The following is a 23,221-nucleotide window of genomic DNA, read 5'->3' as shown; positions in this document are numbered from 1 at the left end:
TAAAACCATGTGTTGGGGGGGAGTTGCAATAGTTCACATCTCAAGCTGGGACACTTTGCTTTACAAATTGCAATTACAATTTGCAGTCCAAATTACAGTTCCTCCCAGGTGCTGTGAAATTGGTGCGCAAAAAAAAGACACTCGCCCTAAAGGCGGATTGTGGAACCAGCCTGTAAACGTTCACATGATCACAAGGGGGATGAAATTAGTTATAATGGTTTTATAAAAGTTACTTTCCTGTAGCTATTACAACGCCTTAATGGGAATGAGTTGGACTAAAGAGGGTAGCGTCCTAAAGTCTCACACTCAAGGAACAACATTGGACTGGACTAGTGACTTGCCCATGGAATACATTTCCATTGTCGTTTGTAAGTAATATGATTTGTATGTTTTATTGTGATAATAAGTAATAGAGCTTGCAAGCCAGCAATATCTATACATGCACATCAAACTGAAATTTAATATTATTTCTAAAAGCTCTAAACTATTGTGTCTAAGTTTTGCAATTGAGTATGTCAAAAGTTCAACTGGAAACTTCCAGAAACCAAAAGGCAAAGGAGGAGGCAAGGAATCCACTGAAAGGTGGGAGAGAGACATTTGCTTGCATAGCTATAATGTATGATGAAATGTATTATTATTGCTACTATTATTACATTCATCTGTGCTTCTAGAAGGAAAACTAGAGTGCTGTTGTGAGTCGGGGTTAGTAGTCAACTACAGGGATTTTAAAAGTGGCCTCCAATAATTAAAAAACAGCTTCAGCTTTTCTTTCTTTTTAAGCATCAGTGGTTTTTTTTTTTGGCTGTTCACGTAATTGAGTTGATTCACTTTAATTAACTTAAGTTAAGCCTCACAAATCGTGATATTGAGGAAGTAAGTAAGTTACACAAGGGAATGTTCCCAATGTTCCCAGGCCAAATATAAGCACAGAAATGACAGTTGACACGAATGAAAGGTTAGAATTATTCATTTATTGACTGACACTATGAAGCCATGTGGTCTGTCTTGGTGAAGGTGACATGTTCCCTGGGTGTGAGGTTCAAGGTGAGCCAAAGTCAAAACAAGCACACAAAGTGTGCCCATTGTGTCAGTTAACGTCACAACATCAAAAGAACACCAGAAACCAGAACACCCGAGGAGGCGACCTAAAAGAAACATTTCCTCCCTCACCACAGGGTCCATCCTCGTGAAAGCGTATCGCACTCTGGTCCTGTGGTTACGACTTGTAACCCGACATTTTAGAGACTATGGTGATCAAAGCTTTTACCAGGACTGTAATGCAACATGAGTGTATGCAACAAATACGAGAAGCTGTGAACAAGCTTGGATGCAGAATGAAAGAAAAGTTGGGGGCTGGGAATGAGGGCCTTTCTTGGGATCGCTACATGGCCAACAAACAACTCGAGTCTTGCTGAGTCTGGAGACGTACTGAAAAAAAATTGATGATTGGACAATGGGCTGGATTGTGGCACAGATTTAAAGTGGTCTGGGAAAAGAATCAGGCCTGGTTGGGAGGTCTTGTGAAGAGGGATGATGGAGAAAAGTGAGGGACATTCCTTCTCCGCTCCCTCTCCAACAAATGAAATTCAACAATGCTCTTTTCATCTTAAGTTCCGAGCAACAGCAGGAGAAAAGAGGGCTGTTGAAGGAGGATTGGAAAGGTGAAAGGTGAAACTCTGTCATGAACATGTGCGTTTACTTACCAATTACAATTTCATCTAATAATGGATGGTTCTAATGAGAAAGTTAGGTGGAAATTCCGACAACAAATCTGAATGTCCAGTTTAATTCTATTGCAGCAATAAGGAAACAGGGTAAAGGTGGCTTGGCTAATCTAATTGGGTCAGGCCTGGGAACAAACAGGTTGCTGCTCCTTAATTCTGATTCAATAACTTGCTTTCAAATCTGCTACTGTTAAACTTCAAGGGAGTTTGATTGAAATGACAAACTACTACATCCAAAACTATTCTCACATTTGATTTATACCTATCTTTAATCCACAATAGACCTTGGTATGAATGAGCCAACCAGAGAGGCATCATTCGTCCATCTCACTGGTTCAAGTAGAATATCAGCTCTCAGAGTGCTATAAAATGCACAAGGAAACAAAACACAACACAAGCGTATTTAACTGTGTGTAAGTGCTTGGGGCCATAATAGCGCACACATGGCCAGGGTGAGACCTGCTATCCACGCTATGTGATAACCATCTTCTGACACTGACATGAGAACACGGGCCGGTGCAGATGGCCTACCTACTTTTGTACGAATAATAATAATCATTATTATTATGCTTTTTTAGCATTCTCAGCCACCACAGAGTAAACATCAAGCTATCCAAAGAACAAGTCATATAATGCTTCACCTAGAAATAATAATAATTTGCACCACATCTAGTTTCCACTGACCAACATTATCAATTACCAATGCAAGCAGGACTGCTTAAACAAAAACTCAGGGCCTCCAGGAAGTAAAAACGACTCTGTCTCTGCACTCTTAGACTCCATATCACTGCACACAAGTTAAAATCCCTCACAGCCCTGTTCCACAGGGCAGAGTCAAGTGCAATGTGATGTAACGCTGGGTTGCACACTCATGACCAAGACCGGGGAGAACTTTATAAAGCAGTACGGAGCATCATCATGCTGTGGGACGCATCATGGAGATGAGGACTTCAACATCTGATCCAACAAGAAGGATGTTTCTCTCTGTTGTTTGACTTCTAGCATTTCACTTCTCTTCTCACAAATTTGAGTAGGATATTTACTGATTTCACACAGTAGGCCTCGGAAATCTGATAGCTTGTCATAGCTTTGAGCTATTTATCAATTTTCTTATTTTTCTAGGCATCACAATCAGCCACTGTAATATGATGTTTGACATCCTCTCTCTCCCACGTACATGTACAAAGCTAGATACATACATTAAGTCCAGGAAAAAAGCCACCCTTAAGCTATTTCTGGACACGCAGGTAATATTACAAACAAACATACGGACACTCAAGCGTGTACACCTATACGCTGGCAGGCACATGATATATACACAGCAGGCTCCCTACTTCTGCACCAGTGAAAAAATAATATGTTTCTGAAGGTCAACAGTCGTCTGACGCTGCGATCCAGCTGCTACGAGTTAATTGCCTGAAGGAAAATGAGTGAAAAATAGAGATGGAGGTCATGAAAGAAACTCAGGTGGCAAATCTTTTTTTTGTTTTTTTTTTGATTCACTGCAGGGTTCGAGAAAGCTCTCTTGGTGAGACCCAAAATCTTCAGGTAACGTTGACAGGGAATTTTGCTGAATGAAATTATAACTAGCAGCTTGTTACAGTATGTCAGGCAGTGAAACTGACTGGATCGAGGAACAGAGAGGTGGAGAAGCCCGCAAACATTTATTAATGACCCTCAGAAGTTGAGATACTTTTGTGGTTTGTGATGAGAGTTCTACTCTTTAGTGGCGATCAGAAGCACAATGTTTAAATATCGGATTTGCAGCTTACGTGCCAGCAAAAGAAAAACAGTATTTCGAGAGCAAAGAAAGGACGTGTTTAAATCAGAAGAAATCACCTTTCATTTTATGAATGTAATAATAACGCCCAGCATGTACAGACTAACGTAAAATGAATGTGGAGTGAGAGAATCTGAGTGTGCGTCAATTTTCCCAAGGCTTTTCATAAACCACAGCCAGACCTCAAAGCTATCATCACTGTTCTCGCTCCATCTGCCAAAGTCGTCACCCACTCGTGCAGTAACTCCACTTCTCTCTCTGTCAACACACACAACAGAGTGTGGTGTGAAACAGCCGCTCTCCAACATTTTAACAGGGCTGGGAACCCGACTATAAACCCCGAACAGTCAAAACTCCAGTCGCTCCGCTCGATGACTTCTTAATGACCACTCTCTTAAAACACACTCTCACTTGTAAATGGCTTGTTGGTCTGTTGGAGTGTTGATTCACAGAAGCAGACAAAATTAAGGTGAGAAGAAACTGCTCCATTGTGTGCATCTCTCCACGTCCAAAGAAGCTCTTGGATTTTCCAGTGCCAACTGAGCACATCAATACGCTTCATCACATTCTATCTTTGCAGATTGTAGAGACAACATTATGGTACTCCTGACCAAGATGCTGAACCGTGTTAAATACTGTTAGATCTCCCAGGTACGAGCCTTGTATACCTCTTCAAACATACCAGTAACATTGAAATCGAGAATAAGATGTTGAATGGAGTAAAAACACTTTTCTGCCAATTGAAGAATTGCGTAGGGCGTGCTAGAATTGTGGGGGAAATTCATTCAAACTTAGCTGTTCATGTGCCTTTATACATCTGTATTTTTAGGAATTAATCATCAAACTGTATCATAAATGCATTCCTAATCTGTTCCTATGACATCAACATATTTTTGTGAGGCGATGCCACCAATGTTAAGCCCAACCCTGCTCACTTGGCTTAGTATCATGTGTAACCTCACGATCACAGAATATTATGGTCTGCTACAGTCATTTTACAAGAGGAATGCAAGACCTCTAAAATTAATTCACATAATCAAGGCATTTTTATTGAACATCTTCTGGTGTTTAGTTCGAATGGAATTTCTCAGATATGAACACATATGTAGGACCAAGAGTGAAACGGTAAAACTATGTCACAGTGGCATCAGTGGTTTCAACAAATATGGAAAAGTCTTTTAAACAAGTAAAGGCTGAGTCATTTCTCAATCATAAATCGATCAAAGTGGAATCCTCCACATGCTGCCGTTCATAGAGCAGTCAATGATCACGGTCCTGAACTCTGACTTCCAGCACCGAAACCCCTTCCCACCTGTTGTTGTTGAACATCGAGGCGCAGACCTTTGATGATTCAATGTTAAATTATCTAGTATCTTCTATGTCTGTTTGCTGGATTTATTAGAGCCAGCTGTTAAAGTTAAAAGCCTAAAGATATTCATGGTTCTTTTTCCCACTATGTAAATCTATTTTCAGACTTTTTGTGCAAAACTACTTTTTCATGAAACATTGAATGAAAGACTGGATGTCATCAACGGTTCCACGGCACAAGGCCAATGGGAACACAGTGGGTTTTTGGAAACAGAAAAAGGTTACCCACGTCACAATCACCTCACTAATTTGGAAAATATTATATATAGCTTTGAAGGTTTCTTTAAAACCAGAAGAATTCCCTTCATTATAAGGTGTCTAATCATGACCCCGGCTTGTGTTGCTGGAGCAGCTCAGGGACCGAAGGGTCACGTTTCCACTGGTGTGTATTAGGATGTTCCCTCGGGAGGGGATAAGGTGAGCTCATGGCTATCGCCAGGTTCTCAAAAGAGACTTGTTGACTATGTAAATGAAATGATCCCCTTTTGAGTTGAAAGCCAACAGAAGTAAAAAAAAATACCTTGGTAAAGACGCGTACTGCCGCTCCACTTCTTCATACCGTGGTGCCATTCGTGGATCAACTGCTCTCATTGGCATCTGGAAGGGAGACAAAGGGATCATGAAGTTTCAGTATGTAAATAGCATGCCCGGTAAAAACCCTCCTAAAAAGTCCAAGTAAAATGGTGTCTTTTGCATAATCCCCTACATTACCTCGTGTGCTTGACTGATACAGAGGGCATTTAGGAGTGACAAAGGCTGCTTATTAGGGATTAGAGTCAGGCACTTGTGAGTTTCTTGCGTGCGGGCTGCCGGGGTCTCCTTCCTAGATTATGTTTCTTGAACAGTCTGCACTCTCTAACACACAAGACCAGAATCTCTATCTTCAACGAGACTATGTCGAGTTGCTGACAGTCCAATCTCCACGTCTCGCCCATTTTCTCACACTAGATAATCCAGCTCTTTTGAGATGGGGGATCACCACTGTCTAATGCTGCTAAAAGACGCTGACTAAAGCCCAAACCTCAGCCACCCGCTCACCATCTATTCTTCCAGTTAAACAATGAAACACAGAGAGAGTACGATGGTTCAGGTGACAGATCAATGCCGAACTCTCATCAAAAATGAAAGCAACAAATGGGTGTGGTTTGATATATTACACGTCCTTCTGTGGTAAATAGACTGAAGAGTGCTCAGTGTTCGGTCCGCTCCAACAGAGGAAGCAGGTAACAATTCTTTATAAAAAATAGGTTCTTCCCCTCTACTTGACTCCTGGTAATACTGTTTTTGAGATTCAGATATCACAGCCCGCCTCCCTCTCAGCTCCCGCCATTCCCTGGAATGAAACCTGCAGGCATATAAAACACATTTGCTGGTCCTGCTCTCCTTTGAACACCTGTCTTTATAGCTCCAATATCTCAGGTAGACAGACAGTGGGATATTAGGAGGGAAAAGAGAGGTGCGGCGAGCGAATAGAAAGGCATTAGAGGGAGAAGAAAGGAGGCAAGAAAGATAGAGTTGAACGCAGAGTAAATGGGTTATCAAGGGAGAGAGTGAGAGGGTAAATGATGGAGGTGGCGGGACATTATGAAGTCACAGAGAAGTCGTGCGGAGGAAGAGAAGAGTGGATGAGAGGTGAATTATAAAGCAAGTGGATGGGGTGAAGGTGGGGCCGTCTATATTACTCATGCAGGTGGAACAAGAAGTGCACCTCTATTGTCACTACGCACCCCAGTCAACCATAACAATACGGTCGCCTGCCATAGGCTTTTGGGGGATCCCATTTTGAATACAAAAATGAATTCATTAATTCAAAATAGAGAAGAATTGCTCCCTCTACAGGTACATCAACAGACCATCACTTTGTTGGACTACATCTGGCAAGCAGAAGAGGAATGACATAAATATATTTAGTGGATCTCTACAAAATCGGTTCTTATTCTTTCAAAAAAAATCTAAGAATTCCGTTTTTTTCCAATTTCACTCATATTCAGGGCCAAATACAGTGATTAGTTTACGTAAACAATTAAAACTATACAACTCAAACAACTCAGAAATGAGCTTAAATGTACTGAGGGCATCGCCATCAAATGGTTCTGATGTACTAGCGTCCCGCACTCCCTGAACCAGACAGTCAAGTTCTCTAACTGACTAAGCAGGAGCTGTGAACAGCCGCTTCAGCATGGTCTGTATAGTGGACATGTAGAGGGTTCCAGACTAGCTTCCCTCAGCACAATTTCCATAAACACACAAACAACTTCAGCACCGTGTTAACAAGTAACTAGAAGTAATAATGAGCACTTAACAGTATGATTGTCACCCCCCGTCATCCACACCCCAATCCCAATCGTTCCCTTTGTATGTGTAGAGGGGGTCAACATTCTCCATCGATATGATATGGGGAAGGCTGACCTCTGCATCAACATTGGATACTACAGTATACATGATGGTCGGCCACAGGGATGAGAAAATGTTGTGTCAACAGTTACCGCCTACACCCTTGGACAGTCACAGTACAGCTCAATGCTGTATTATGAAAAGAAAAATAATATTCATACTAAATAATGCTGAATCATGTGTCATCACATTTTTCTTTTAAATGTAAATAATTCTCCGCCAAATGGCTTTTATTTTTTACCTCACTGTTGTCTTCCTGCTTGAAAGTTCAATGACAGCAAAACATTGAATTGTTGAATAATCGTGATTATGATCTGAATCAAAATAATGGCAATTATCATTTTTGCCATAATCGTCCAGCCTTATATCTAGCAGTGCATTCTTTCCATTCATTGCTCCATTTAGAAGCTTTTTGGAAATTTATCTCTGCAGATATAACAGCTTTCACACCACTTCATCATTTATATTCTACACCTTACACATACATTCTTGAGTCCTGTATATTAAATTTTCCACTCCACAACCTAAAGACACTAAGAACAACACAGCTCATCACATGAGCAGATACTTGAGTCTAAACATTACTGAGGTCAACTGCGAATCACTAAAATGTTTGACTCTACATAACCGATGTAGATACATAAATGAGCAGCAGAATTCAAATTGCCATTGTGGCAACACCATAAACGAATGGTGTTGAATATGGTGTTACAGAGACCATTGAACACATTACTACCCTTTTCAAATGCAAATCTCATGCTGGAAAGACCCTTGTGAAGTGGTGGGCTCAGGAAAAAAAGCCTGGTTTATCCCTTCAATAACCCACCCAGTGTGTCTGATCATATAGTCTGAGGGCAGGCTGAAGCAGACATGAAATTACACTTCTACTTATGCTAAAACTTCACACGTCACATCGCATTTTGTTACCTGTGTTTCCATAATGTTTAATCTTTGTCACATACATATATTTTTCAAAATCACTCCTGTGAACACATGCAGTGTTTGATAAATATATATCTGTCAATAGACACAAAACAAAACAAAACAAAACAAAACAAAACAAAACAGCTGGATGATGATTATTTCTAGATGCAGTTTCAGAAACTCAATTTAAATGATGGCTGAGATGAATATTTGCCTGCCTAGAATACAGTGCTCTTCAATTTGTCTTATGCTACTACTCAATCTTTGATCGACCGATATGGAGTTTCAGAATGAATGATGCTGCATTTCAGTTTGTTCAGGCCATCCTTTTTTGATTTTGTATTCATTTCAGGCAAATGAGTTTTTCCATGTTACATCCATTAATCAAGGTCGGAGCTAAGATGGACTTTACAGGCCAACTCATATCACTTCCTAACAAACTGCAGCATGTGAAACTTCCATCAGCCATGGATGTGTCTGCGACATCACTGATCTCAGCTGACAGAATTCACGCCAGCATCAAGAGTTTAGTCCACACGACGGTAGCATAGCTGGCATGGCACAGATTGTACAGTCATTTCTTCTCCCCTCTGCCGCCCACAACACCTTTCCTGAGTCACAGAGGGCCAGAACGTCGCACACTAGATGGGGTCTGACTAAAGATACATGTCACGGAAACTTGGTCAAAGCAGAGGCAAGAATAGGGCCAGGAAAGTGAAAGTGATGTCACACATGGTGCACTTTTAACACTTCAGTTAAATGTGCACCAGTTCTTCTGTCTTCTTCAACAAACCCTACGATTTACAGATCAAACTCAGTAGTCCACCACTGTTCTGAGATATCCACTCACATGATGTGGTTAACATGCATGGTAATGAGTACTTACTTAATGTACTTACAGTACCTGAATGAGTATAATGCATTGTAAGGATTTCCATGGGAGTGAGACATGAGTTGAGGGTCGTGCATCAATGAGACCACTTAAACTAAATGTCTAGTTCCACTCCCCAACCCTTTAATTTTCGGCAGTCATTCATCATACTGTGTCCACCCACAACCACTTCAGTACTGTTAAATCATGCTTCACCAAAAATATTGATACAGATATAAATCCCTCTGGCTTAAGACTTAGAGACCAGAAATGGACATGTTTCCATGGACCACTTTCATGACTGAAGCCACTTGATGTGATGGCACACATCAAAATAAAAGACTGTTGTTCACCTGATTTGTACATAAAACAGTCAAATAGAAGCTGAAAGTCTGAAGTTGAAATTTCATTTCAAACCCATCAAGGTGCTGCTCAGAGCCAAGAAGCGAAGTGCTGTTGCCAGTGATGCACCCACGAGAAAATGGATCTGATCCACGATGTCATGAGATGGTTGTCAAAAAGCAAGAACTTACAGAAGAGTATTGATCATAACAGCACCTGTTCCTCCTTAGTCTCAAGAGAGGTCAAGTCACCCCCTATTCAGAGCACTCCCTCTTCCGTCCCCCATACTCTCAGCCCATCTGCCTTCTTCAAACTCTGAATGTTCTTTTCTCCTTCTGGAAATCAATACAACATTTTGATCCTGTGCTGTCCTCTGTCCTTTGCACTCCCATTTTCCCTCCCCCCGATTCTCTCCAACTAGCCAGAAGAAATCGATGCATCAGGGAAGGCTGGTTCTAATCCGCATCAGTCATATCATTCTGCTCAACCAGCACTTTTGGCTGACTTAATTAAAAGGCAGCGGCCACTGAGGAGGCTACAATTTTCAGTGTGTGCACATGGATACGTGTGTTGTGTCCAATACATTGTATTCTGTGATTACAGGCTGAGCACTGCGGTGTGTCTGGTGATGTGTGGTCACCTGAGGCAGCACGTGTCGAGCCCAATAGTACAGATGAAAGTATGTGAGGAAAATGACCACATCTCAGAGCTGGTGGATGTTAGTGACCTTGTGCTCCTCCACTTTCCTTATTGGATGCCCCACAGAATGGGGTGCAGGTCTGGCCAGTCCAGCAGTTTAACCTTCAGCTTCTTTAACAAGGCCGGGGTCGTCTTGGAGGAGTGTTTTGTGTCAGTATGTCACAGTGCTTTGCGTCAGTATGTAACATTGAAAGTTGGCATTGTTAGTTCCCGCCACACACTTGACACCATCTTGGACTCATCAGACCATGGGACACGCACCCAGTAATCCAAGTCCTGACTGTGCTGGTCTTTAGTGCTCTCTAGTTGTGGGCTGTCTTGTGCATCATCTTGAGAAGATTTATTTGGGATGACAGCCAGCAGACAGAATGAACCCCTAACTGCTCCAACTTCTGCAGCAATGCTGGCAGCACACATCTATTTTCTGGATATGACGCAGAGCACGTGCTCTCAACTTCATTGGTCTACCATGGGGAGGTCTCTTCTGAGGGAAACCCATCTTCTTAAACCATAGTATGGCTGGGAATCTTCTTATAGCCTCGGCCATCTTTTTGAAGAACAACAATTATTTGTCTCAGATTCAGAGAATTCTTTGGCATCAGGTTTCATGTTAAACTTCCAGTGACCAGTATGAGGGCGTGTGAGATCGATAACCCCAAAGTTAGGCTAGATCCACGCGGAGCAGCACATTTCCGTATTTGAACATTTTCTGTGCCATTTTCAAAAAAGTTCTTCATAAAAATGGAGTCACTGGAAAAAGTCTGAAATGATGTAGTACATACACCAGGACTGTAGAGGCACTGTAATGTTCTAGCAACAATTAAGAACACAACCTGGTGCATGCGCAAAAGAAGCTTGTGAGCCAATTATTAGCACTACATTGCAATGTCGATAAGAGACATTGGTGTGTACAGACGACTCAGTTGAGCTTTGATCCGAGTCAACATTGAACTACAAGTGTTCAGAGGCATGAGCGCGTGGCCGGGGAGCCGTGTTTCTAGTGTTTTTAGCAGCTGTGTGGTCACCTGCTCCATGCTTCATCGACACCACAGGGTGTGATCAGCTTGAATTTCAGCTCCGTAAGTTCTTGTTTTGCTTGTGGTTTGAGAATATCACACTTTGTGACTGGCTTCTCTGTAGAATGTGTGCTGCTCACTCGTCTGTCCAACAAAAAGATGAGGATTTCCTGCAAATATTATGAAGAACCTGAACAGTTGTTGGCGAGTGTATACTACTCCCGCGGGTATCATTGTCACGTGGCGACTTTCAGGGGGAGAGTCGAGGCAGAAGGGGCCATGATGTCATCATTTTCAGAAGTATCCGGATCCAATGTCCACATGGAGAAGCCTTTCCATATCCGTATAGTATTATTCATTCTGGAACCCGCTTTCAAAAAGCATCGGACACAGTGGGTGAAAACCCTGGATTAGATGAAGCAGTAAAGAGGGATGGCTCTTCACTACCTCAGTTTTAAGACCAAGCAAACAGAAGAGATTCTGTTTGGTCACCTCTTCCTGACCCAATGTTGACCTTGACTGATGGCTCCATTTCTAAAACCATCCGTGACCAACCTCTCTGTTTGAATTTGCTTCAAAAAAAAGATGGGATTGGATTCACCAGTGAATGTAAAACAAGGACATCACCCACAACCTCATTTTCATACAGGAGGTTGTCTACAAACAAATAAAACGTTGTGCTAGACTTTGAAAACAGACACTTGCATTGGCAAATCCTCCTCATTTCCACACAACAGACATATTTCTCTCATTACTCAGATTTAAGGTTCCCACTGCAGCTATTTCACCACCAGTCTCATAAGTTTCAATAGATTTTCTGCAGCTCTCAAAGCTGACATGTAGTGTGTTTACTAAAGTAGAAAAGTAATATTGCAAAGTCAGCACTGTAATTCAGACAAATGTTAGTTTCTCTGACATTTGCCTACAAATGTTATTCATCACATGATCACTTTCAGTCCTTTGCCAGTGCAGTTTGCAAGCATTATTGTGAACACAATAAGACATAGACCAGATGTCTCTGGCAAAGTAGTTGCTGAGTCATTGCCATTGATCACCAACACAACAAAATCTCTCAGGTCAAGCAATGTTACAGTCACTTTGTGCTGTTGTGTTGTAAAATGTTTGAGGAAATCCCTGGAGAACAGCATCAGGTCAGTCTGACAAAACAAATGTAATTATTCAAGGCAGGCAAATGCTGAGGTCCACAAGAAGATGGTATATGACTGAATAATCATGGTCACGTTTGATTGTCCATTTACATGACGTCAAATGTGGAAAATGTCACTGAAGCACGTGCATAAAGGGCTGAGAATTAAGACTTGACCACAGCCAAATGTCACAGTTATTTAGAGCCTCTGGAACAATTAGAATCACAAAACACTGAGTTCCTACGGGAAGGAATAATCTCCACTGCTCAGTGGTAAAGCAAATATAGCTGTCATTCCTCTTTGGAGATGCTCCTAACTACACACACACACTTTTGTATTTCTATCCTTTTACAGCATCACAACTCAAAGAACTATTCTTTGTCAGAACAAAACAGACAACAGTGTAAGTAGCAGTATGTATAGTACGAACATCTATCTTCATCTGCTTTGACCAACTCAGAGTGTTGGAAGAACGAATGGATAATATTTTTGTCTGTTGTTAGTTCAAGAAGTTAATACTGTGTGAGCTTGCGGTCGTGAAGTGTAACTGCCAGTGAAAAAGAAAACTTTTCAGCCTATATACACAGAGAAAAGAGTTGTTTGAGCTCTATATCTGCATTTTAGGGCCATTTGACTTGAGTGGTGTCATAAACAGGATGTGGTTGACTTTTAGACTGGATCCATCTTGATGAACTGATATCAAATGAGTTTATTCACATGATTTGTATAGAAAGTAAGCTGTCAGTGTATTCTTTCAGACAAAACTGCAGCTGTCAGCTATTTGCAGTCAGACGTAGAAAAGGAACCAGAAGTAGCACATGAGATTCTGAGAGGGAAAATAAGCAACGGTAAGAGGGCGAGGCACCAGAGAGTATATAGTAAAGGATTATTCTGGGCTGAAAATCCTGTAGTGAACTACACTGCACACATGCACACCACCATGTACACACCTTCAGCATTTCCTCGCATGAGCAAAGCATCAAATGTATTTATGCAGTCACAGAATACTTACACTATTATTTTTAAACAAATTGCAAATTACCCAAAAGGCAAAAACGTAAAGGAGATTTACTGGACCGAAGTTCACAGCGATTCAGCCTGACTGTGCAAGGTGGTGAGATGATAAGTGGGCAGCCAGAAAAAAAAAAGTGCGGAGTGATAGCATATAGAGTGGGACTGGCAGACGAGAGGAAATGAGTGGCGTTAAGCAAAGGAGGATAAAATTGTTGCCTTTAAGCTTCTTCTCTGCTACATGGATACTATATCCTCCAGCCCTCATCTTCTATCTGTGGCTCTCACGCATTTTCACTCCCAAACTCACCTGACTTCAAAAAGTTCCCATTTTAAGGATTATTGGGAACAAAGAAAGGTGAAGTCAAAGGAAAGAGAGAGCGAAAGTGTGAAAAGTTAGAGTTGGGGGCTGGGGGGACAATTCTTTAACAGTTTTTGAATGTCAGCATATCTTGGTTGGGTTTTTTATTTAGGGCCTCAGATTCTTTTTTAATCATTTTAATACATATGAGGAACCAGCACACACTGTATCCAGGATGCAGGAGGCTGTACAGGAAAGGTAGTAGATTGCATGAGAAGTCCACACTAGAAAAGAAAGGAATATCTCAGCCAGTAGATTAGTCATCTACACTCGAACTCCAGACATGATTGTGACCACATTGAACCACGTAGCAAAGTTATAGAAGCAGGATATATGTTCATTTCCTGTTTTTGAACTTGAATTTATTGTGCCTTTCCTAAAACACTGAGTTTCTCATGAAATAGACTGGGGCGACCGGCAGCTGGTCTCAGTGACTGAGTATTTGAAATGCGTCCTCTCCTGCATATAAAACTGTTACTACTTACTACTTACTACAAAACCACATCATGAGTGCCACATCACAATGTCGCTTTGTTCTGAAATTACCTTCACCTTCTTCTGTCGCGGAGGCAGCATTCAGAGCAAGGAAGCCCAAACTTCCCGATCCGCACAAACCTCCTCCAGCTCTTCCCGGGGGATCCCGAGGCGTTCCCAGGCCAGACCGGAGACATAATCTCTCCAGCGAGTCCAGGGTCTTCCCCGGGGTCTCCTCCCGGTAGGACATGCCCGGAACACCTCCCCAGGGAGGCGTCCAGGGGGCATCTGGATCAGATGCCCGAGCCACCTCAGTTGGTTCCTCTCCTTCTGTGGAGGAGCAGCAGCTCCACCCGAGCTCCACCCGGATGACCGAACTCATCCTGCATGATCTGAAATGAATGCCACTATATAATTTGGTGGCTAAATGTGGCAAATGGTGAGGGGGTGAACTGAATTTGTGATGACTGCATGAAGCATGAATACCTGTATTGCAGCCAGCCATGCTGCTCAGTCAGTACCAACTAAGGATGAACTAGAATTGGGACTATGCAGGACTTGAACGAATGCCAGATTGTAATGAAAACGAATAGACATACATGTATTTTTCAATACATCGCAGAACCAAAAGACCCAATATACTGCTACAGACAGCTGAGTTTGAAGACACAAATCTCTTTCCGCACACAATACTCAACTCAAAATACAACTGCCTTAATAACATACATCTATGAAGCAGCTTGCTGATGTATAAAGCGATGAGAGAAATAAGAGCAGGGTGTGGGTCAGTAAGGAAGGGTTCTGTTGCTTATTTAAGATGTTTATTTAAGAGCGTGCAAGAAATGTAGGATTTTTTAATATGATAAAGTACGTATGATGCTGTGATGAGGCAAAGCTGGAGTGCATCATCAACCATGGCTGTGCCTGGGCATTAATCATTCCACAAATGATCGAAGACTTGCAGTGTATTTAATTTTCTCTCATTAAGGAGCATTTAAAAAAGCTTAATGAAATCGAATACAGCTCACTTTCTTTACACAATGTGAAGTTCAACTCACCAAATGTCCAGTTTGTGGCCAGTGTACAAGACCTGCACATGATAAATTAATAAAAAAAACATAAATAAAACTTTAGCACAGCATCAACATATGACTAGTGGTGTATGGACACCTTTGAAGACTCTCTCATGTGTCTCTGAGCGACCCAACGTTCTTATCTTTCAGGCAGGATGAAGCCTTTGCATTGGCCCAGGTGGGATAGAGGGGGATGGGAAAGAATGACAGAAAGCAGGACGGGTGGGAACCAAGCAGAAACGTAAGGAGAGAGCAAGATGGGATTAGAGAGACTCAGAAAGGCAGTCACTTAATTTCCTGGCTAACCTGGCTATGATTATCTCCTGGGTGGGGATTGACTGTTTGAAGTCCAGGGACCAGACTAATCCCTGGTGACTAACCTCCACCTCTCATTTCCTCTAGATTAGCTCACTCTGCTCCTTAATCAAAAGATTACGGTTGGTCAAAATTATCTTATAAGGCAATTAAAAGAGACTTAAGAGAAGTTGAAGTGACACTTTCAATATGAAGACTGCTACTATTCAACGTGTATGGCATTTCAACCTTTAGATCCACGCATTCTAGGCAGGTTATGAAACAATGTTGTCTTAATAAGCAAAGGTGGGAATGACTTGATGTTATCACAGAAATGCTAAACCTCCAACGTGGGAGGTTCACACACTCATAAGCATTAGGACTGGTGACTCAGGTCTGCAGGAGCGGTGTTTAGCTTAGAAGGATTTTTTTGGTCAAATAGAGTCAAAACATTTTGCAGATCCCAATAAAAAGTAGCCAAATACAGTGAGGAGGGCTGACACGAAGAAAGGCCACATGTTCAACTTTCTTTTATTTGCTTGAATATGGTCAAATAAAGAACATCCAGAAAGCCATTGCTTCTTTCATCTTAATGTGTTGTGGGTGACACAACAGAGCATGATATGGGAAAGTCAATTGCTGCAGAAAGCCTGACCAACCACAGCAGAGCAGGAGGGGTCCTGGACAAGACGGCCACCAATATTGCAGGGCTGCAGAACCAGGGGGCACATAGTTATTCATAATAACTTAACTAAAACCACTGGAGTTCAATATGAGTGATCAACTTAAAACCCTTCAATCTTCTCTTCAATCGACTTGGGAGTTTATTTGTTCATTTGTAAACTGAATGATGGTTCATAACTCTTTCGCTGGCAGTCATGTGACTAGCTATGGTTAAAAAAATGTAAATGCAACTGAGCCAATGTCAGGGTGGCGCCTTAGCTGTTGGCTCTCAGCAAAAGTTCAGTTCACGGACACAGACTCAAATTGGCAGCTTATCCATCCCAGCGTCAGGTAGCCAGGACAGTGCCGAGTTGAGACATGCACGCAATGCCAATATCATATTGTATCGACAATACAAGTAGTGTCATAATGTAGGATTAGAATAAATATAAAAATGTAGGTGCAAATGAATGGCTTGGCCGAGGTATGTGCTCCTTCGAAGGCCTTTCTGAAGTGAAGGGTCATGATCCTTTTCCAAGCAAGTGGTTATGTTGCTTTCATTTCCCAGTTCCAGTTGAGAATAAGTGATATACCCTCACATTGCTGGTGAATGTGTTGCCTTAGACAAGGTGATAGTGAAAAGATTTTGCACCATGTATTTCTTTATTGAAGGGATTTGTAAGAACCAACAAATGATGTAGCCAGTAAAATGCTTTTTGCATGGTAATGAAGCTTTTGGCCCTCAAAACAGAGAGTAATTTGCAAATCTCCAGGACCTACTGTACAAATCCACCTGTTCCACTCTCTGAACATTTTCCCCCTTTCTTTCTCTCACACAAACAGTTGTTTGTAAGACTTCAAAATGTCTTGCCTCATTTTTGCTATACACCAGTTTCTCAAGAGGCTAAACCTGAGCTTTGCCAGGTTACGAGCCAGCCTGACCAATGACACGTCACTTGACCCGTCACTCGGCCGATGCCCTGTCTCTAACAACCGGCTGGGCCCCAGCTGGCCAATTAGCTCGTCTCTTAGGATGGACCTTCGCCAATGAAAAGCCCTGTGAGACTTCAGTTCATCTGAACTCACAGATGGGAGGAGAGAGCGAGAAAGAGGGAAATGAAGGCGCGCGTGTGTGTGTGTGCCTGTGTGTGTGAGTGTGTGACGGGCTTGGCACGAATTCCCAAACACTAGTGAGACATCTTTACTGAAGAAGCAGCTAGTTTTAAATAAGGAAGTTATATCTCAGTTTAAAGTAACTCTGATGAACAACATGACTTTCAATTTATTTCACTCATATTTTGGACTCTACATATTTTAAAGATGAATCGAAAATGTTGACGCTGATACTTGCCAGTGAAATCTAGCTCAATGCTGAGTCCTCAAAAGTAAAGTTGGCCAACTGTGAAACTGGATGATGAATCAGAGAGGCTTAATGGTACTTAGTATGAATATACTACATCGAAGAGTACAAGTACATTCAATTGACCCAAGTTCTTTCTTGTTTCCTTTTACTATTCCCGTGACTTGAATTCCCTCCTGATTTCTGTTAAATTGAATTACTCTCCCGAGGACCATTTTTCCTCCTGAAACATGAGACTCCTTCAAGGCATCCTTTTGTCGGCTCAAAGCAATTGAAATCCAAAACATTACAGATGAACAAAAACTCGGACCCAGTGACTTTCAAGTGTTTTAAACATTGCTGACGTCAACAATTAGAATATGAAAAAAAGACCTCTCTAGGAATTATTTTTTCAGCCCTAGTAGCAGACAACTAGGGAAGCTCAGAACTACCAGTGTGATTGAAACATTCTTGACTGGGCAGTCTCGTTTTAACGTTGTGCAAAACTCGTACAAATGACAACCTTTCCCAGAATGCCTCAGTAACGGGCAACTGTGCTCACCAAGCATGAGGATGCTGTGCTGGCGGAGACCAAAGTGCTACCAACATCAATATCAACATTCTGTAACAAATGTTTTATTTTCTTTCATTTCATAGCCATTTCCTATTAAATTTGTTGAATTATATTGAAATTTGCTGGTTGTTTTCCCGTTGTGGTCTCTTGATGCTATAGTGGTTTTTGGGTGAAATCGCATGGTGATCGATGTTTCGTGAGTCCGTTTTAAGACCTGCATGGAAGAGCACTGCTATTGGTGGGTTGTCACAAGGCCTTATGCCCTCTTCTCACTGGACTGAGAAAGTGAACACTCAGATCCAGACCTAACAGACGCACTTATAGTTCGATAGGAAAACTAGGAACGGAACAGTAGTGTTTGGGTTAACTGTGATTGTCCAGTGACACCAGCTGAGAAAGTGGCCTCACCTCAATGCTAGTTACATACTGACTGTGTGTGTAAGTGTTGCTTGCTCGGATCACCTGGTGCAGAGACATGATCAAGACCATCTTTTAATGATGGCAGGGTCTTAAATCTGCTGTCACAGGCAGTGAAAGACATGTGCTGGAGGAGCGCTTCATTGAGAGCACAGTCATATGGGTCAAATTTCTGGGATAGCACATGCTTTCCCAGGTTCAGCCTGCACTTTCGACACGGTCCAGTGGGAAACAATCCCAACTTAAACCCTGAAATTAAGCATCATTATTAAAATTATTCTGCTGTAAAAACAATTCACTCCAACAGACGAAGGTAATTGTCTCAATTCCTGGGAGAGAAATACCCCAGAACTCCTTGGTACTCTTCATGTAAGGCTAGATCACTACAGACATTAAACATCAATCGAAGCTTGACCAACATTTACGATGTGAGCTCCAGCTGCACAATGAAATTGTATTAATTCATTAGCGGCACTTTCTTCTCTGGTTTCAGAATGCGTGAAGATTGTTTTGTTTCACATTTAACTACTACGTGTCACTGTTTCTTCTACTCGCACCATTTCTACCAGGAAGTATACCATTGCCATGTGCAGCAGCATCAACTGCAGAAACAATGTTTCTTTGACCAATGACAGTTCAGAGTCGAATCCCAGGTGTAGAAGGACATCTTTTTCTGCCCTCTGCTTGATGAATCAGTGTTTACCAACCGCTCGCATACATAAGGTAGTAAACAGTATACATTTGGCACATGCCACAGGTTTGAAATCTACCACGGTAAAGCTGGAGTGCGGTCAGGCAGTGGGGCAAATTAATCTGAATCAGTTGGATCGCAAAAAAAAATGTCTCCAGTATGTATAGACCTTTAGTGCAGCAAATGTATACAGCATAGCAGAGGTTTCAAGTTCTCAGATACACTACTGGTGTCAACAAACAGTGACATACATATTGTTGAGAAAACAAACTGTGCATGTGAGGCTCCGTTTATTAGCATTTGAACGACGTTCATTTCATTGGCCTGTGTGTACTTGGAGATTGTCCCTGTCGCAGGCAACAAAGGAGACTTTCCGTTATTATAGAATAATCTTGAAATTCATTTTGAATGTCCACAATAGTAGAGATATCTTTAACACACACTAAGGAGAGCCACATATTGGTAAGAGGGAGGGTAAATCATCAGATATGAGGGCAGGGAATGAAGGATGGATGGGAGGTTATCATACCTTTATGCACAAAAATGTAAAAACCATGCAAACTCAAAAGCAGTGAACAACCATCCCACTCATCTACTGTCATGATTTACGCGACAATCTGCACGATTCTGAAGGTTCAGACCACATTTTTCGAAACCTTGAGAATGTCAGGTGCTCTGGTCCTCCTCTGTCCATGTACACTCAGCCTTTCTCTTGTAGTAAATCTCTCCAACTCCTCCAACTACTGTGCAACCCAACCTGACTCCTCTCCCCTCCATCTCTCAGGACTCCTTATCTTTCAGATGACTCGCCATATTTTAACGTCAGATTTCTCTCCCTCACAATGTAAAGAGCTGCATGCTACTCTGAGAATCGCTGACAATCTGAAAACACACTCAGAAACACACACTTTTATCAATGTTTGCTCACTCTATTTTGAGTGTGCACTCACACAAAAACAAATCTGACACTTCAAGGTGTGCATGTCCTCGGCAATATAGCTGAACCAACAGTCTGTGCATACATGGAAAAAAAAAAACACAGTTGCTCTCACCTAAACAGGCACAGCGGTTGGCTATCTATCCTCCACAGAGCAGTGCCCAGCGGTGATAACACACTCCTACGGACCAAAACCCATCACTCACACACATACCTGAACAAGACGCCACGTTTCAGGGCATGTGTGTGACTTCTGTTCACCCACTGCCCGACTACTTTATGTTTTCCTTGGCAGGTACTTCCATGGACAGACTTCTTCCCCACATGTCACCACTGATGATGTCAATTTGAACTTTTCTTTAGGTAGAAACTTCAGCTCATTTTGGGACATCTCAGATCAACAGATGTAGATCTAAATAATACAGATCATATGTCTAATAATCATTGTTCTTATGTCATGAAAGCCACAGTTTATTTTGATGGCAAATTATGTGGACACATGATAAAACATTCTCTTTAAAGCCTGGTATTATATGGCATTAGAAGGAGTCACAAGCCCTCAACAAAACCCGAATCATTCCAAAGGTTCGACCATGACTTTCTAAGAGCTGTGTGGAAAGAATAATGAGCATTACACACTGATAATAGATCATGACATGTTGACTCATTCTGCCCCCGCTGCCGCTGAGAGTACACACAGCACATGTGTCAGGCCAGGAGACTGTTTTAATAGAAAATATGTCTCAATCTGCTGGTGCTAATGTGAGAGTGTGTTCATCCCTTCATGATATGTTTGCTCAAACGCATATGAAATGAATGCTTTCATCCATTATTTCTGGCTGTGTGTGTGTGTGAGTTATAGGCGCTCAGTGGTCATCAGACCAGTGCGGCACCAGTCTGAGACATGGAGGTCAGAGTCACTCACTAATTATATTAACATTCTTCCGTAATGACACAACGCCGCACTCTTTTTTCCTCTCTCCCTCCATCATCTGCCTCACTGGTGTGCTTCATTTCAACCCCGGCTAGATTTCTTTTTCAACTCCATGTACGTCACCACATCATTCCTCCTGTTTTCGTTCATTAGTTCACTTAACTACTGTGCGCTTTTTCCACATTTCCCATGATCACGAGTGCAACTTGAAACTTTTAATGGCTGCAATTTGGGCTAAACTTCTCGGAAAAACATCACATCCATAATCACAATGTTGAATATTAGTACGGTCGTGACACACACAGTAGTTGTGAGGCTTAATCATGTTTCAGAGAACGCTGATTGATAAAAAAAAATATATATATATATCAAATATCTCTCTAGAGCTTGGATAACCAAAAATAAAATGAAAAGTTCTCTGCACATTGAAAACAATAGCATCTGTCTTAAAGCAGAGCAACATAATATACAGAGACCAACTTCATTAACAGTGTTAAAGCAACGTCTGGTTTGCACAAGTGCAATATCTCCGAGCACAACTGTCGCTGCAGATACTGCACACACTTCGGCACGGAGCTGCTGAGAAACGAGACCAGCATGGTCTTCATTATTGTTCCGGTTGAACTCATCTTCAGTTAGTTTGTGAACAGCTCTCCGAATACCTTAAATAAAACTTTATTATCTTGGTCAATCTGTCTTATTTTCCCGTCTTCAGTTGTTCACTGGGTTCAGGCATTCCTCGCTGGCTGAACTAGTTGGCAGAGTTTGATTCCTGATGTTGAACGACAGAAAAAAACACTTCTAGAATGCAATTTCCAAGTATTTTGTAGTATTGTACTCTGGTGCATATATTGCCACCTGTGACGCCATTGTGATGTGGGATGGGAGGCAGGAACAGAAAACCAGTCTTACCATAGTTTGCAATTGCACTCTACTTCCATCTTCAATACTCTTTGATACTTCAATTGAGGCTACTGCGTTCCAACTGATACTGTGGTGCATCTATCTAGAAACCGCCACCCACCAACACCTAGTAGTGACGGTCATCGGTTGGATTTTGACCCAACAAAGGATGACAATGCTAACATAGACTAATATACAAACATTAGTATGAAACAAAGTTTGACCCGCAGCGAACAAACACTATGACAAATAAGAAACTTTGAGAACACAAAATGTGTCAACAAAGCCGACACTGACTTTCTTTGGTTTCTTAGTCCACGTTGCAGTCGATCTCTGTCAACACAGCGTCTGGTTCAATCTGCACACAGTCCATCTGTTAACATTGGAAATGGTGAGGGGAATTTTCTTCTCTTTCTTTTCTTTCGCAGCATTAAAATGAACCACATGTTGATACATGATGAATCACATATCGCTCCTGATGCTGCTACAACATTAGCGATCAGACTGTTCTTTAATTACAGCTATCAAAACACAGGAGCGTGGACACTATTGGGACAGTGTGATTGATTAAATGGTTAAATGGCTCCAAACTGTCCACCATGACTCCATCCATAATTGCTCCGTGGTGTCGGAAGTGTGGAACCCGGCTGGAGATGAGCTCATAGTGTGTATCTGTGTGGAGGAGCGTTGGTTCAACACTGCAGTGGTCGAGGGAGGTCAGAGATACAAAAAAGGAGAAGATGAGAGAGACAGAGGGACGCAAATGTCTAGCCTTGTAGACTGAACCTGTGAGTGATGCTTAGGTAAGTGCATCAGTGCGTGTGTGTGTGTGTGCGCATGGAAAACTGGTCCCAGAGGACCCAAGAATGTGTCTGAGCCCATTGAGTCGGCACTGATCCCATTTCATCTGACACGGGGAGGATAACCTTCCGACGGTTGGACGCACACAGGAACGCACACAAACATGACGGTCTGGGTTCTACTTTTAGTCATCAAAAACCTCACATTTGCAAAACCTTGAATTTGTAGTTTTTCAGAAGAAGAAATGAATCCAATGGAAATTATGATAAAGCAAGACCCATTATGGGTGATTATTGATCAGGAATTTGCAATGCAGAAGATACCTTCTGTATTGATGTTCCAAATTTGACACTCATGTTTTTCCTGCAGATATGCCCCTTTGTACACACAAAGATGGGTCGATGTGACGAGACTGCAGCAATGCATTACATTTTGCTACTACTTCTCATGTAAGTAAAGCCTGTCATACTGGAAAAACACTGT

General features: G+C 41.9%; 1 protein-coding gene across 8 annotated transcripts in view; it reads right to left on the bottom strand.

Annotated features, from left to right (window-relative positions):
* Positions 1–23,221, bottom strand: part of pard3bb (par-3 family cell polarity regulator beta b) — a 143,783-nt gene that overhangs the window by 13,018 nt on the left and 107,544 nt on the right. For 7 of the 8 annotated variants that reach the window (XM_053876826.1, XM_053876827.1, XM_053876825.1 and 4 more), the window contains one exon: positions 5,393–5,469. In XM_053876826.1, coding sequence (XP_053732801.1) covers positions 5,393–5,469 — 77 coding nt within the window. Of the gene's footprint in view, positions 1–5,392; positions 5,470–16,075; positions 16,190–23,221 lie in introns of those variants that run through there. The other variant, XM_053876829.1, reaches the window with a different exon arrangement.

This window comes from Synchiropus splendidus, chromosome 10 (assembly GCF_027744825.2).
Source record: "Synchiropus splendidus isolate RoL2022-P1 chromosome 10, RoL_Sspl_1.0, whole genome shotgun sequence".
Lineage (NCBI taxonomy): Eukaryota > Metazoa > Chordata > Actinopteri > Syngnathiformes > Callionymidae > Synchiropus > Synchiropus splendidus.
The sequence above is the reverse complement of the archived record's forward strand: the minus strand, read 5'-3'. Positions and strand labels throughout refer to the sequence as shown.